At 38.7% G+C, this 17,629-nt stretch overlaps 1 protein-coding gene across 1 annotated transcript in view; it reads right to left on the bottom strand.

The window, feature by feature from the left end:
- Positions 326-17,629, bottom strand: part of HABP4 (hyaluronan binding protein 4) — a 36,072-nt gene continuing 18,768 nt past the window's right edge. The window contains exons 6-8 of the mRNA XM_018052483.1: positions 7,471-7,642; positions 3,885-4,070; positions 326-1,701 (exon numbers count right to left, since the gene is read on the bottom strand). Coding sequence (XP_017907972.1) covers positions 1,645-1,701; positions 3,885-4,070; positions 7,471-7,642 — 415 coding nt within the window. The 3' untranslated portion in view covers positions 326-1,644. The remainder of the gene's footprint in view (positions 1,702-3,884; positions 4,071-7,470; positions 7,643-17,629) is intronic.

The following is a 17,629-nucleotide window of genomic DNA, read 5'->3' as shown; positions in this document are numbered from 1 at the left end:
TGACAGCTCAAGCCTGCTGAGCAGTGACATGCTGCACCAGCTGACTATCACGGCTGAACCTGACATTTACTCTCACAAGCCTTAACTCAGATTAGGGTACTCCCGTTCACTGTCTTTTTCTGGGGAGGGGGAATAAAATGACCTTAATACTCAGATTGATAACAAGAATCCAAAAGTAGGCTGTCAACCACAGTGGCTTAATGTGACTAAGGGTTCAGCTCTGATTATTCAACAAAATGTGAAATGACTCCACTGTGGTCTTGCCACATGTTCTTCCCTCTTGACCTGGGTGTCACCAAAAGGATTCAACTCTCTATACACAAAGTTAGGAGGGAATACCAACCTTTATTTACACTTGGGTTCAAGTTCAGAACTGTCATCTTGGACAGTATAGCAAGGCAAAAAAAAGCACAAATCCTGAGACCAAGGTTCAGATTCCAACATGAACATATCAACTGTGTAACAAGTTTGTGACTGTTCCCCAGTTTCTTCAGTAAAATGGGAAGAGTGTCACCCCAGCTTCCGGGGCTGTTAACAGCTGCCTCTGCCCCAGCCACCATCGCAGCACTACCCACAAGCAGCTAGCTGAACCGCCATGGGCCTCCCGGTCTCAGCCCTGCTGATTAGTGGGGCTAGGGCTAACCCTAACATGCTCCAAAGGCAAGAAAGAGGAACTCGAACTGGCGCAGGGCTGAGTGAGAAAAACTGCATATGGGTATTCAGTGTTATTTACAAGTCTTGCCCAGGACAGGGACAGACAGCCTTTGTACACAGGTGTTGAATTCTGACACTAGCTTTGAGGGAGAAAATCTGCAACACTCTTTTCCCTGGACCCCTTTTCATTTGATTGGTGGGTTAAATAACATGATTTTAAAGATCGTATACTTAATACTCATCCTAAAAACCACCCAAACACTAAATATGCACATTTATACTAAGCATGTGTGTATGCGTGTGTTACATACACACAGAAACCACGAGGTAGTTTAAATCACCATGAAAAACCCCAATACTTGCCCTAATTCTCTGCCACAGAGTGGTAACCTTTGAGTGCACAATAGCTATTTAAAAGTATTGGTTAAATAAAAAACCAAAAAAATTCCAGGAGAATATAACATTTACAAGTAAATGGTAAATAGAACTGTATTTTAATTTCTTGGTCTCTGAAAACTAGGCTGTGACTGCTTTAAATTAATAGCAGAATTATATGTATTTCCTCTAATACTGAAGGACACAGCCTTCCGGTATCTATACAATTTACTAAGTAGTCTCAATAGATTCTATTTTACAACTTGCTTTACTCTCCATGCTTTTGTGGAGGATTCAATACAATCTCTATGTACAGGTTTTAAACATTATTTCCGAACTACATTTGGAATTCATTAAATAAAAAAATAATCACCATTATCTACCTTCCTGGGAAAGTGCCAGACTAACCCCCAGCCAGAACTGCTGCTCTTCAGGTGTCTGGAGAAATCCCTGTTCCCACAAACTACCCAGACCAAAAAGAGTACAATGAGTTCAAATTACACGGGAAAAAGCAACATCTATTGTTCTTAGAGTCTGACTCTCTTCCCCACAGCAAGAAAAGTCTCTTCATAGGTATGCCAGTGCTGTTTAAGTTGCCAGGGAAATTGGGCTGTCTCAAGCCAGAGCAGGGAAATCTTCAGGGTCATCCGGGTTTGGAGCAACATCTTGTATCTAAAAAAGAGAAGTTTTGAAACCAACTGTCAGTTCACCCATTCCCACTTGGGTGCAAAAGTGCTACTCTCTCAGTTCAGTTCAGTTCAGTCACTCAGTCGTGTCCGACTCTTTGCGACCCCATGAATTGCAGCATGCCAGGCCTCCCTGTCCATCACCAACTCCCGGAGTTCACTCAGATTCACGTCCATTCTGTCATCCCCTTCTCCTCCTGCCCCCAATCCCTCCCAACATCACGAAGGAGCTAACTGAGTAGGGGTAAGCAGCCCAAACGAGGGAGGGAGAGGCCCAGTGGGAAGAGAAGAGTGGCAGGGTCACTCCATGTGAGGCCCTGCTCTGAGCTGCAGCCAAGTTCTGCCAAGACCCTGCAGAGGGGGGCACAGAAGCATGCTTCTCCCTCCTCTGACCCGCTCTGTCCCCACTGCAGAATGGCTGGCAGTGCCTGCCACCCTGCCTCCCCCACGCCCTACCCTGGCCCTCACTCCCACAAACCCTTACTGTGATCCTTTATTTGCACCTTGCGTGCATGTGTGCTAAGTCACTTCAGTTGTGTCTGACTCTCTGCAGCCCTATGGACTATACCCCAACAGGCTCCTTTGTCCATGGGCTTCTCCAGGCAAGAATACTAAAGTGGACTGTCATGCCTTCCTCCAGGGAATCTTCCCGACTCAGGGATCAAACCCGTGTCTCATGTATCCTGCATTGGCAGGTGGGTTCTTTACCACTAGCACCACCTGGACCCTTTAGCTCCTCCTTCATCCGATAAACATGACAGAATGTTTGCTACATGGAGATACAAGGATGGTTAAAGACAGTCCTACCCTCAGGAGCCCACAGAGCTCCTGCAGGAGGAGCATACTGGTCACATCAGTAACACATGGCCTGGGAATAGAGGCCCACAGTCGGGGTGTCCAGTGCAACTTGGTGGCCATGCACACATTACAGTTATGTGACGTCTTCTAGAAGAGAAACTTCTGGAGATAACCACAACAAATGAGCAAAAAGAACAGGATTCTGACACAATGCAACTGTGAAGGCGGGTGGAGCCTGAGGGTGGTGCAGAGCTGGAAGAGCCCAGGTGGGTGGCAGGGTCCCTTGCACCAGATAGCCACACTGCACCACAGTGGCAGAGCTGCTATTGGAAAGGGGCAGGTGTGTATTTTCTATTTCCAGACTAGATCCTTTTTCCCAACTGGCCTCAAATTTAAGAAAAAACACTTGTTTTCGTTCTTGCTGAAGTATAACAAGTTAGACTCCTCCCAGGGGTTGCTCCCTGGAATAAGGGAATCGGCAGCAAAAGGACTATTTCCAAGATCAGCCACAAAGAAGGGGCTTCTCCATTCTCACAAGGACAGCATGGGTGCCTCTGCTGGCCGCTGAACCTTGTGCCCAATTCCCACTAAACAGGTATTGGTATATTTGTTCATAAAACACTGATGAAGCGTCTAGTACAGCTTATATTATACTAGGCACTGGGGAAACCAATCTGTCTTCTGGAGACAGCAGATGCTGACCAGCAACTGTACCAGCGATAGTACAATTACAAATGCAGACGGTGTTTCAAAGAAAGGAAGGACTCTGACCTGGTCTGGAAGCCTCCTCTGATGAAGGGAGGTTAGAGGATCTAGCCTAGGTAAACAGGCAAAGGGGTAGGAGGAAGGCCAGCAGGCAGAAAGGCCCCATGGAGTAAGGAACAAGGTTGTCTGTCCCAGAAGTAGGGCAGTGTCGACTGAAGAGTGGCAAAGAATGGTTTGACGTGAAAAGGTTGCCTTGAAGCTGTTGGAATGATTCTGTCTACACTGAAAGCATCAGGGCACAGGGTTGCTTACACCGTAGTAAGCAACTGTCAGTTGATCTAATTCAATACCAAGCCTGGGGACCTCATCTGATGCACATGCGTGAATTTTTCTCCAGCTCTGAGTGTACAATCATAGCAGACAGACTTCCCTGGAGACCCAGGAGGCCAGGGCTACACAATGGTCTGTATCCAACTGATGCCCATCATGCTGATGACCATTCCAAACACTCTAACATGAGGCCCACACTAGACAGAGGAGAAAGAACGTCCTCTATCTAGATCAGGCAGAACTTGATGATCCTCCAAAATCAAACTATGTAGGCCCAGGGCATCTTCATCCTCTCACTTCAGAAAACCATCCAGGATTTAGAATATACACACTTACCACCACTTCTGCTCTGGGTCCGTAGTTTTCTGCCCTTCTGATCCTTCCCCGGCCTCCCCGTGTGCCACCTCTGGCTCCACGCCCGGGACGAGGGAGGTTACCAAAATTAATCTCCAGCTGGGATGTGATGTCATTGGCCGCTTTCCGGAAAACGTGGGCATCATCTTCATAGTCATCCTTTACCATCTGAAACACAGTTACAGCATCAAACACAGAACGTACACACGGCCGTCTCCATGGACACTCGCTGGGCTGAGCAGGGGAAGATGCTGCTGCTGCTCTGCTTCCAGCTGCGTGGGTTTTGCACACTTTGCAGCCACACGTTCTCATACTGACAGGCCTTCTTTTTTCTATTTAATGGGAGTGGCTGATTTACAGTGCTGGGGTAGTTTCTGTTGTAACCACAAAGTCAGTCCGCTATTGCTGTGGTTCAGTCACTAACTCGTGTCTGACTCCAACCCAAGGAACTGTAGCCCGCCAGGCTCCCCTGTCCTTGGGATTCTCCAGGCAAGAATACTGGAGTGGGTTGCCATGTCCTTCTCCAGGGGATCTTCCTGACCCAGGGATCAAACTGTGTCTCCTGCACCACAGCTGGATTCTTTACTGCTGAGCCACCAGGAAAGCCCCTGTTGGCTATATAAATGCATAAATCCACTCTTTTGAGATTCTATCACCATACAGATTATCATAGAGTATTGAACAGAGTTCCCTAAACTATACAGTAGGTTCTCAATAGTTACCTACTTTATACACAGTAGTGTCATAGTCTTAATTCAAGCATTTTTGAACTTACTTCAAGTCAGACCAAATTTCTATCAGTTTAGTAGGTTAAGATGTAAGATTTAACATGACTAACAGAAATCCTATAGATGTTGCATATCTAAGTGTATTTTGCTAAGACTGAAAAGTTTTAGTTCCTGCCTTTTGTTTTGTTCACAAATGCTACTTTGATAAATAAGGAAAATTCACCTTCCTAGAAAAGAACTTGATGGAGAAACTGCTCTCAACATGGGTACTGACTGTACAAATACCATATGTCAAAAACAGGATGATTTACAGTAAATAATTTCGACTCAAAATATATGGAAAGAGTAACAACAGTATGATTATCTAAGGGTTGCTACCAAGGCTAAATAAAGAACTCAGGCTGCTTTTTAAAAACCGCCTTAGTTAAAATTCTTTGAGAATATACATTTTATTGTATGGGGCCTTCCCTTGTAGTAGCTCAGATGGTAAAGAAACTGCCTGCAATTCAGGAGAGCTGGGTTCAATTTCTGGGTTGGGAAAATCCCCTGGAGAAGGAAATGGCAACCTTCTCCAGTATTCTTGCCGGGAGAATCCCATGGACAGGGGAACCTGGCAGGCTACAGGCCATGGGATCACAAGAGTCAGACATGAATCAAGAGGTCAAATTAGTTTTGTCTCTTGATAAAACTGTATTAATAAACCTTCAAATTTGATTTGGTTTCAATTCCTAACAACGAAAGAAACTTCTCACTTGTAAGTAAAATATAAACCTACAGAGAAATATAAACCTGCAGAAAATAGGCCAATGATTACGGATGAGAATCTCCAAAGTGTTATATGGTTAAACATCCATTTGCTTGTCCAGCAAATGGAATCAAATCTCCCAGAGCACGTATCCCTTTTGGCCATGTGTTTACTCCAGGCTTCATGTTTAACATTTGTGTCCTTAGGCAGATGTACTCTTGAAGCTAAAAAGATGAAGGAAAGAACAATTCAGGAACACTTGCACTCTTGACAACAAGATAAACACACAAAAAATGTAACAGGCAAAATAATAAACTACTGCCTGATTTAGAAAACAGTTGGCTGTCCAGGCACCTCAGCAGAGACACAGCTTCCCAGTAAGAAGGCACCGCTTGCAGGGGAAGTTGAGTGAGCAAACTGCCAGGCCAAAGTGCTTTAAGGGCCCGTTCTACCCATAGGCTACTGTTAGGATTTAACTTTGGCAAGAACAGAGCTCCAAGGAAACAAGAGGTATTATTCTAGTGCTTTTGTTCTCTTTAGTGTATCCAGAACAAAGTAGTGACACCACGATTTGGCTTCTGTCTCTTTAAGAACAATTCCTGGCTGAAATCATCAATGCTGTAAGGTTAATAAGTACCAAAGATGTGTGCCTTACTGAGACCAAGCTCCATGACTCAGCTAACCCAGTTGCTTCAAAGATTCCAGGAGACCTCTCTCAGAAGCCAGCAAAGATGAATCTGGTGTGGATTAAGAAGAACAGCTTCTATTTTTACTTAACATGTCAGCTGCACATTTTAAATCCTGACAGCACAATTGTTTTAGGCAAAACTTTATTTACAAAAGAAGTAAGTGGATAGGGAATAAAAAAACCCAACCCAACTAGCTGATAGACTTGTAAAAAGACCTCACAGAGCTTTCTGAGAGAATAAGGCTCTGGCCTTGTATGTGTACAAAAGCCTTTTCTAGAGGAACAGCTCAAAACACAGACTCCTGGAATTTGGACTGATGGAAAGAGGAGGTAGGAAGGAATCCAGTATCATAAGTGATCCCCTAGAGAAACTATTCATAAAAAGAATATAACTAACCAAAATGTAAATGGGAACACAGACAAATCTACATAGTATAAAACTCCTGATTTTCAAATGGAAAATCAAGGAATAACATCAAGCAGAGAGGAAGAATGCTCACCACCATCACTGACACAGAGACTGGTATCAAGATAAATAGCTGCGACTGAATGATACTAACTCTAAATTTTAAAATGACAATGCATCAGTGTACCCTCCCTTAAGTTTAGGAATGCAAATAGAATATGGTTAAATAACTCTCTGACCATCCTTATCAATATATGCTGTAAGATATTTTCAAAGCTGAAGCCGCCAACAAATAGGTGAACACAAACCATGTAAAATCCGATCTTAAGAATGAGTTAGCAATCCCAAATGGATAGCTGGCCATGCTAGCAGTGCCTGTCCTGGGGGAGGGACTTCAGGGGTCCTCTGGCGAATTTCTGCAGAGGGAGCAAAGCTACTGCAATATCACAAGAAAGGATTCACCCAACTCTGACTGGTTTAAAGTGATCAACTAGCTTCAGTTAAACACACTTATTAAGAATTAGAACTGTGAAAAATAACATTGAATCACTTTTCTGTACACCTGAAACTATAAAAATACTGTAAATCAACTATACTTGAATTTAAAAAAGAGAATCATAACTGAAGCTAATTTAATCACGAAAATGCCTAGTGGTTATCCTATGAAATGGCATCATTCAGGGAAACATTCTGGATCTCTCTTTTGACACAAAATTGAAATGCAACTAAAACACACAGTGTAAGCACAGTCTTCGCACAGTTCTGGAGTGAGCAGAAAATGTGCTCACTATAACTGCTTTGGATCAAGTATTAATGGGTCAATTTTTTTTTTCATTTAATAAAAATACAGTAAAATTAGGCATGCATGGTTACTCTTAGGTTGAAACAGACACATCTGATTACTATAATGTTGAAACTAGAATGTCAGCTACTAATGTTCCATTTCATTTTCAATAAGGTAACAATGAAGATTACCTCTAGGTATAAAACATCATGCTTACATCATCTCTATATTTAGACTTGTGTATCACCACTGCTTTGGAAGGGACAGTAGACTCAGGTTTCCGGATGTTAAATTCAGGCTTTGGTCTGGTCTGTTCTTGAAGATTTTTCCACTCATCTAGGGTCATCTCTTGAACTTGAGTTTCTTCTTCTATCTCCAACTCAGGAACTCTATAAAGAAGTATAATCATAAAGAATAATTTTTGATAGGTCTGAAATGTCTATTTTATGAAAGAGGAAGTCATACCCATTAGTTTAATGTACTTTCACAGAACTCCATCTCAGATTTAAATAAGGTAAGAAAATCTTTGAACCATAAGCTTCCTTATTTTCATAATTTTATGCCATCACTACCAACTGAAGATACTCCCTGTCTGTGTTCAAAGCAGTCTTTGAAAAATGGGAATAGAACCATCCCAGTGACATTAATATTATACTCACCACCAAGCATTCCCTTCCCATATGGCATTACATACAAAATGAGATAATTGTAGAAACAAATGGGAGAAGCTATTGAGACAAAACATATATAGAGAACCATGAACAGAGGTTATAAACAGTGAGTCACAAATGCATTCTTTTGTAAATGTCCTCCTTAAATTCATGAATTCTTAAAAAAGACAGACATATATAACAATGAAACAAAATTTAATGTCTAGAAATAAGCCCTCATATTTATGAACAATTAATTTTTTTGACCAGGGTGCCAAAGACCATTATTTTACACGTGGATATTAAGTTTTCCCAGCAACAGTTGTTGAAAACTTATTTCTCCTTTGAATTAAGTTGAACTTCTACCTCATACCATAAGTATAGGAGCTAAAAGTATAAAACTCTTCGAAGAAAATATAGGCATAAACCTTGGATTAGGCAATGGCTTCCTAGACACAACACTGAAAGCATAAGCATCAAAAGAAAAAGTAGATAAACTGGACATCACCAAAACTGAAAACCTGCATGCTGTGAAAGGACACCATCAAGAAAGTGAAAGGATAACTCACAGAATGGGAGAAAATATTTGCATACCATTTATCTGATAAGGGACTTAGATCTAGAATACAAAAAGGATGCTTACAACTCAATATAAATAAATGACACAACTAAAAAAAGTGCAAATGTCAAAACAATGAATGTACACTTATTTTTGCACATTTCACAATATGTAAATTCTATGTCAGTTTAGGTGGTAGGAATAGGTGTGTTTGCAAATTTTCACACATGCAATGTTGGAAAAATACTAATATGAAAATATATCCCAGCAACTTCCCTGGTGGTCCACAGGATAAGGCTCCATGCTCCCTATGCAAGTGGCCTGGGGTTCAATCCCTGGTCAGGGAACTAGATCCCACATGCTGCAACTAAGAGTTCACATGCTGTGATGAAGATAAAAGATCTGGTGTACAGCAACTAAGACCCAGCACAGTCAAATTAATAAATATTTAAAATGAAGACATATCCCAAATATACACTGACAAAAATATAAAAAGATACTAAATTTTGTAATCTCAAATACTGGAAATGACCCAAAATCATCCGGAGAAAATCTTAGTGGAAAAATTATAGACATCAAACATGAATACTAAGCAGCTAAAAAAAGAATCAGAAATAAATATATTGCTATGGGGCACCTCCTGGATATACTGATAAAACAGCAAGGTAGAATATATGTTTCCATTCACCTAAGGAATACAACATACAAATATATATACACAGATTTTTAAAATAAAATCATAATATACACCAGGGAAAGAACAGGGATATATGCTAACTGGAAAATATCATGTCTTAACAGATAATACTTTGGAAACATGTAAATATTTTGTATAATCATAAAACAGATTTAAATTCAATATCTAAAATTTGGGAACAAGATTAATCAAATTAACCTAATTGTTTTCCACACTGGCGAAAAAAGCATCAGAAAAAAGCTATTTAAAGTGCCTTGAAATATAAATTTGATTTTTCATCTCTATATATAACTTTTTAATAATCATGTTACTGAAGATAGTGTTGGTAATGTTATGAATATTTGTCGTGTGTGTAGCAAATGATAGTACAATGTTACTGACAACTGGGATTTTCAGCATGGAAGAAAAAGAAAAACAAATGTAAGATAGTTTAGCTAAAATCTTATACTCCTAAATTTCAAATAAAAATAATGAATAAACTCATAATATATTTTATCATAAAAACGTTTGTGTATATGTGTACCTTCTCAGCTCATCCACTTAAATGTACTAGAAACAGTTAAGAATCTAGTAGTAGTAAGTAACCCCAGTGCCTAGATTATGGTTTCTAAATACCATAATCTATCTTTTAAGTTTATTTTATGGAAGTACAGTTAATTTACAACAAACAGTAAAGTGATTCAGTTATATATAGTTATACACTCTTCTTCATATTCTTTTCCATTATGGTTTATCACAGGATATTGAATTCCGTGCTATATAGTAGAACCTTGTTATTTATCCATTCTATGTAAAATAGTTTATATCTACTAATTCCAAACTCCATCCGATCTACTCTTCCCCAACACCCACTCCCCCTTGGCAACCACAAGTCTGTTCTCTATGTCTGTGAGTCTGCTTCTGTTTCATAGATAAGTTCACTGGTATCACATTTTAGATTCCATGTGTAAGTGTTACCATACAATTCTAAATACCATATTCTATTAAAGGACTCTAGCTCCCTGGAAAAATGACTCAGTATAAGGTGTGAACTACAGATGATGAGTCATAAACATGTCTTGCCAGAGAGCAAGCAAGCTATCCAAGATTACTGAATGTGTGTCAAAAGCATCAAGGATCAACTTGAAGAGGCTCCCTTCAGTCAAAACATGGATCAGTTTAAGTGCCAATAAGCATAAAATCTCAGTGGACTAAAACACATCAGATATGTTTAAATCTCTAAGTTCATAACAACACTTAAAAAAAGTCACTGGCACCTTAGAAAGATATGAGGGAGCCAACTCATTCTGAAAATGAGTAAAAGTGAAATATTTTTTATTATCCTTCATTTCCTTAACAAACTTACACCTCACTGTAATCAACTAGTTCTAGGTAAGTTTTCCTTTATAGATCATCCCAGTTACTTAAAATAAAGAAAGAATGATAGAATTAGAATATCACTAATTTGCAGGCCTAATAAATCAATGGATAAAGGAAATGATAAGCAGTAGCCTTTCACAAACTTTGCAACAATCTTACCAAAAAGTCAAGCCTGAATTTGATCAAACCTCTGCCTCTCACTATTAGTATTAAGAAAAAATTTTAAAAATATGAATAACAGAGAAACATGTTCTACTACTCTATAATGCCATGCTGGATTTGGCTTGCACTAAATTTGTATGCAGGTCAAGAAGCAACAGTTAGAACTGGACATGGAATAATAGACTGGTTCCAAATAGGAAAAGAGTACGTCAAGGCTGTATATTGTCGCCCTGCTTATTTAATTTATATGCAGAGTACATCATGAGAAACGCTGGGCTGGAAGAAGCACAAACTGGAATCAAGATTGCCGGGAGAAATATCAATAACCTCAGATATGCAGATGACACCACCCTTATGGCAGAAAGTAAAGAAGAACTAACGAGCTTCTTGATGAAAGTGAAAGAGGAGAGTGGAAAAAGTTGGCTTAAAGCTCAACATTCAGAAAAGATCATGGCATCCAGTCCCATCACTTCATGGGAAATAGATGGGGAAACAGTGGAAACAGTGTCAGACTTTATTTTTGGGGGCTCCAAAATCACTGCAGATGGTGACTACAGCCATGAAATTAAAAGACGCTTACTCCTTGGAAGAAAAGTGATGACCAACCTAGATAGCATATTCAAAAGCAGAGACATTACTTTGCCAACAAAGGTCCGTCTAGTCAAGGCTATGGTTTTTCCTGTGGTCATGTATGGATGTGAGAGTTGGACTGTGAAAAAACCTGAGTGCCGAAGAATTGATGCTTTTGAACTGCGGTGTTGGAGAAGATTCTTGAGAGTCCCTCGGACTGCAAGGAGATCCAACCAGTCCATTCTGAAGGAGATCAGCCCTGGGATTTCTTTGGAAGGAATGGTGCTAAAGCCAAAACTCCAATACTTTGGCCACCTCATGCGAAGAGTTGACTCATTGGAAAAGACTCTGATGCTGGGAGGGATTGGGGGCAGGAGGAGAAGAGGACGACAGAGGATGAGATGGCTGGATGGCATCACTAACTCAATGGACGTGAGTCTGAGTGAACTCCAGGAGTTAGTGATGGACAGGGAGGCCTGGCGTGCTGCGATTCATGGGGTTGCAAAGAGTTGGACATGACTGAGCAACTGAACTGAACTGAACTGAAGTAATAACAGCCAATATTTTTTTCAGGAATTTTGTGATTTGGCAGTTAAATACAGTTGTTAAAAATTAACTTATAGAGAGAAGAACTATAATTCTGCAGCCTTCAAAATGAAAACCACAATCACAGAAAGTTAAACAAAAATTAAAAGGCAGAGGGTTATGTCCCAGATGAAGGAATAAGATAAAACCTCAGGAAAAAAAAAAAAGCTACAGAAAGGTGAAGATAGGCAACCTTCCAGAAAAAGGATTCAGAATAATGATACTGAAGATGATCCAGGATCTTGGGGGCAGGGGGCTGGGAAATGGAGAAGATGCAAGAAATATTTAACAAACACCCAGAAGAACTAAAGAACATATGAACAGAGATGAATAGTACACTGGAAGGAATCAGTAACAGGATAACTGAGACAGAAAAATGGATAAGTGACCTATAAGACAGAATGGTGAAAATCACTGCTGTGGAACAAAATGTAGATAAAAGAATGAGAAGAAATGAAGACAGTCCAAGAGACCTCTGGGATAACATCAAGTGCACCAACACTTGCATTATAGGGGTCCCAGGAGGAAAAGAGAGAAAGGGCCCAAGTAAACACTGGAAGAAATAATAGTTAAAAACTTACCCAACATGGAAAAGGAAATAGTCAACCATGTCCAGGAAGCACAGAGAGTCCCGGGAAGGATAAACCCAAGGAGGAACACACTGGGACACACAGTAATCAAACTGACAAAAATTAGAGACAAAATACTAAAAGCAACGAGGGAAAACCGATAAATAACGTAACATACAAGGGAACTCCCAGAAGGTTATTGGCTGATTTCTGAACACAAACTCTGCAAGCGAGAAGGGAAAGGCACGAAATATTTAAAGTGATGAAAGAGCACCTACAAACAAGAATACTCTCCACAGTGAGGCTCTCATTCAGATTTGACAGAGAAATAAAAAGACTTTTCAACAAGCAAAAGTTAAGACAATTCAGCACCACCAAACCAGCTTTATAACAAATGCTAAAGGAACTTCTCTATGTAGGAAACAACAAAAGGAAAAGACCTAAAGAAACATACTCAAAACAATTTTTAAAATGGTAATAGGAACATACATATTGATAACTAATGCAATTATTGATTAATCAAAATAATGAAATGCACCAACCAAAAGACATAGACTGGCTGGGTAGATTCAAAAACAAGACCCATATATATGCTGTCTATAGGAGATCCACCTCAGACCTGGGGACACATACGGACTTAAAGTAAGAGGATGGGAGAAGGTATTCCACACAAACAGAAATGAAAAGAAAGCTGGAGTAGCAATACTCATATCAGACAAAATGGATTTTAAAACAAAGACTTGTTACAAGAGACAAAGGAGGAGGACTACTACATAATGATCAAAGGAACAATCCAAGAAAATATAATAATTCTAATTATATATGCACCCAAAAACAAAGGAACACCTTAATATGTAAAACAAATACTAACAACCATAAAAGGAGAAATTGACAATAATACAATAATTTTTTAAAAACTACAGTAATAGTGGGGGACTTTAACACCCCACTTCCATCAATGGACAGATCATCCAGACAGAAAATTAATAAGGAAACACAGGCCTTAAATGACACATTAGACCAGATGGACTTAATTGATATTTATAAAGCATTCTATCCCAAATAGCAGATTACACAAGTGCACATGGAACATTCTACAGGATGGACCATATGCTGGGGAACAAGATGGCCTTGATAAATTTAAGAAAATTGAAACCATATCCACCAATTTTTCTGATCATGATGCTGAGATTAGAAATAAACTACAAGAAAAATATAAAAAACAGAAACATATGGCAGCTAAACAATATGCTACTGAACAACCAATGGATTACTGAAGAAATCAAAGAGAAAATTTAAAAAAAATACAGACAAATGAAAATGAAAGTTCAATGGTCCAAACAAGAAGAATGGTCAAGAAACAAGAAAAATCTCAACTAAACAACTTAACCGTACACCTAAAACAACTAGAGAAAGAAGAACCAAACAAAACCTAAAGTCAGTAGAAGAAACTATAAATATCAAAGCAGAAATAAGTGAAACAGAGACAAAGAAAACAACTGCAAAGATCAATGAAACTAAAAGCCAGTTCTTCACTTTAGATAAGTTTGACTTAATTGATATTTATAGAGCATCCCATCCAGAAGCAGCAGACTACACATTCTTCTCAAGTGCACGTGGAACCTTCTCCAGGACTGACCACATGCTGGGCCACAAGGTGAGCCTTGCTAAATTTAAGAAAATAGAAACCATATTAAGCATCTTTTCTGATCACAATGAAAGGAGATTAGAAATAAACTACAAGAAAAAGACTCTAAAAAACACAAACACGTGGCAGCTAAACAATATGCTACTAAACCATCACTGGCTCATTGATGAAATCAAAGAGATATACATGAAAATGTATATCCACAGAAATGTTTACAGAAGCTTTATTTATAATAGCAAAAACTGTAAGTCATCTAAATGATCCATCATCAGGTAGATAGTTAAGCAAATATTGGTCTATCTGTAAAGTGGATAAACAGGAGGAAACTGTTGACACATTTGACAACCTGGATGCATCTTAAAATATGCATGCTTAGTAAATAATATAGACAAAAAAAGAATACAAAAAGAATACACGCTGTATGATTCTATTCATATAAAATTATAGCAATTGCAAACTAATGACAAAAATGTAGGTCACTGGTTGCCTAAGGGGAAGGGGCAGGAGGGAGGGATTACAAAGGGATACAAAGAAACTTTCTGGACTGACAGATGTGCTCATTACTACTTTGATTGTTTGAAACCTGTAAAACTGTATATACTAGATACGTGCTGTTTATCGAATTCAGATTATACCTCAATAATGTTGTTTTACTAATAAAAATATATTAAAAACATACCCATTAAAATGTATATTTCAATATTAATTCAAACAAATAAGTTGTTTTAAGAAAAGATTTTAAGATAATCAGGGAAACTCAGAAACTGACTAGATATTTAATGAGATTAAGGGATTGCTTAAAAATTTTAGATGAGATAATGATATTCCAGTTATTTTCTTTATTCTGAAACATTTTTGGATGATATGTAATATATCCTGGGAGTAGAAGAAGTGGGTAGAGAATCTATGAAACAAGAACGACCATGATTTGGTAACAATTCAATTTCAATTACTTACTTGCAGTTTCAATATACATTTTTTTCTATAACTTTTAGCAAAAAGAGCTAAAAACAAAGAAATATTAAGGAGTCATGAGGGGTTTTGTAGCCTTTTTGTGACAGAATTAAGAAATTTGTGGGGCTGGTGCACGGGGATGACCCAGAGAGATGTTATAGGCAGGGAGGTGGGAGGGGGGTTCATATTTGGGAACGCATGTACACCCGTGGTGGATTCATGTCAATGTATGGCAAAACCAATACAGTATTGTAAAGTAAAATAAAGTAAAAATAAAAATTTAAAAAAATAATTTAAGAAAATTTAAAAAAAAGAAATTTGTGGAACTGGATGCTACAAATTTGAGGATTCTTTCGTAACTAAGATAATCTAATAGAAGTTAATAAATTCCAAAAAATTCAGTGAGAATGGATTCTGTCATTTTAGCAAAGACTAAAAATGTGGAGTCCACATTTGGCTCAGAGGGTAAAGCGTCTGCCTACAATGCGGGAGACTCGGATTCAATCCGGATTCAATCCCAGGGTCGGGAAGATACCCTGGAGAAGGAAATGGCACCCCACTCCAGTACTCTTGCCTAGAAAATCCCAGGGACGGAGGAGCCTGGTAGGCTACAGTCCATGGGGTTGCAAAGAGTCGGACACAACTGAGTGACTTCACTGCACTTCACTTCACTTTAGCAAGGACTGGATATTCAACAAGAGATACAGCTAATTCTCAGTTTCAGGAAGGACTAATGCAAGTATATTTCTAAGTTATAAAAGCATCATAACTGCTATCAGTCTAAAGTCAACAACCCTTTTTTTGAATAATTCAAATATATTATAATAAATACATTTTTGAATAATTCAAATATATTTATAATAAATATTTATATTTATTTTATATTTTATATTTTGGCTTATGACAGAAAAATTTTGGAGAGAATTTTCCATCAAAAGGGCTTATAAACATAAGGTGTCAAATGTATGACTTGAGAACAATGCTATATGCAAAATTGATAATAATACATTTTATTTCTAAATGAGTGAAATTACAAAAGAAATAGAAAGCTGTTTTACCAACAGTTACCTTTATGTAGAAATAAATGGGTAATAATGCTAACATTCACTGCATGTTTACTAGGTGCCAGATACTCTTCAAAGTGCTTTACATTAATTTGCCTGTGATAATTAATCCCACAAGTTCGATAAAATTAATAGCTCCATTTTACAGGTAAGAAAATCAAGGGAGATCATATAGCTAACAAATAGCTAACAAGTTTCACATGCAATCATTCTATCTCCAAAGCCCACATTCAGCCTCTATGCTATGTAGGGAATAAGAGGGCAGAAAAAATGCTTAGATGGAAGACAGTTGAGATACGGACAGAGAAAGCATAAAAATCTTCAATTCAAATGTCGAAACCTCCATTCAGGCAGTTATCTTTTCACCTGAATATGTCAGTCAAGGAAAAGTGGGTTTTAGACATAAAACTTTACTCAGTGAATACCTGACTGGAGCACATGGATCTAACCTAGCATGTAAATAATACCACCTACTTCCTTCCAAAGCACTGAAAGGGAAGAGAATTTCATGATAACCTTTGAGTTCCTTATAAATTTGCTATAAAAATTTTTAAAGAGATATAGTCCTGCATTCAGAAAACTCAGTACATAATAATATTCATTGTCTAAGCAAATATGCTTGGAAACAAAGTACAAAATAATTCACTGCAGATATTTTTTAATAATGCTTCCTCACCATTCTCTTCTCATGGTTAATAATTTTTAAGGAAGGAAGGCAGTTGTTGATCCATATTACTGAACAGGGAAATCCTCAGTGATCCTGGTAGCTCTTTCCCTGCTTACAGAACCACCTTCTCCCATTTGCAGTTCTTAATAGCAAGTTAATCTAAATGGCATTCTTAACCTTTCCTACCACTCAGTATAGGGCTTCTCAGGTGGTTCAGTGGAAAAGAATCCACCTGTCAATGCAAGAGACGCAAGTTTGATCTCTGGGTCGGGAAGATCCCCTGGAGAAGGAAATTACAACCCACACTAGTATTCCTGCCTGGAAAATTCCATGGACAGAGGAGCCTGGCAGGCTACCCACAGAGTCTCAACGAGTCGGACACAACAGAGCACGCCCGTGCCACTCAGTACAGTTAAGAACATGAATGTTTGTGCTACAAGAGCTGGTTCAAATTCTGGCTCTGCTGCCTACAAAAAATAAGTTGTCTAACCTATACGTCTCAGCAGTAGAATAATTAACAGTACCTTCTCCTCCACAAGCAGCAAAAGATTAAGTGAGTTAAACCATAGAAGCACTTAGAGCAGTTGCTGGCATACAAAAAATGCTCGGTAAATGTTCAATTTATTCTTAAAGCAAAACACAGTTGTCACAGGTATCCTTGGACATTAGCACACCACAATACAAGAAACATATAATACTTCTGTAATGAATCAAGGAAGGAAGGTCATAACACATATAATTGTCAACAAAATGTGTCCAATTTGAGGAAAATCTATGCACTCTGAGTCATAGGTTTGAGCATATGTGAGGGTACATTAAATTTACCAACTAAGTGGCACAGTAGTAAAGAATCTGCCTGCTAATGCAGGAGACCCCAAGAGATGCAGGTTTG

Source organism: Capra hircus, chromosome 8, assembly GCF_001704415.2.
Source record: "Capra hircus breed San Clemente chromosome 8, ASM170441v1, whole genome shotgun sequence".
In the NCBI taxonomy this organism is placed as follows: Eukaryota; Metazoa; Chordata; class Mammalia; order Artiodactyla; family Bovidae; genus Capra; species Capra hircus.
The sequence above is the reverse complement of the archived record's forward strand: the minus strand, read 5'-3'. Positions and strand labels throughout refer to the sequence as shown.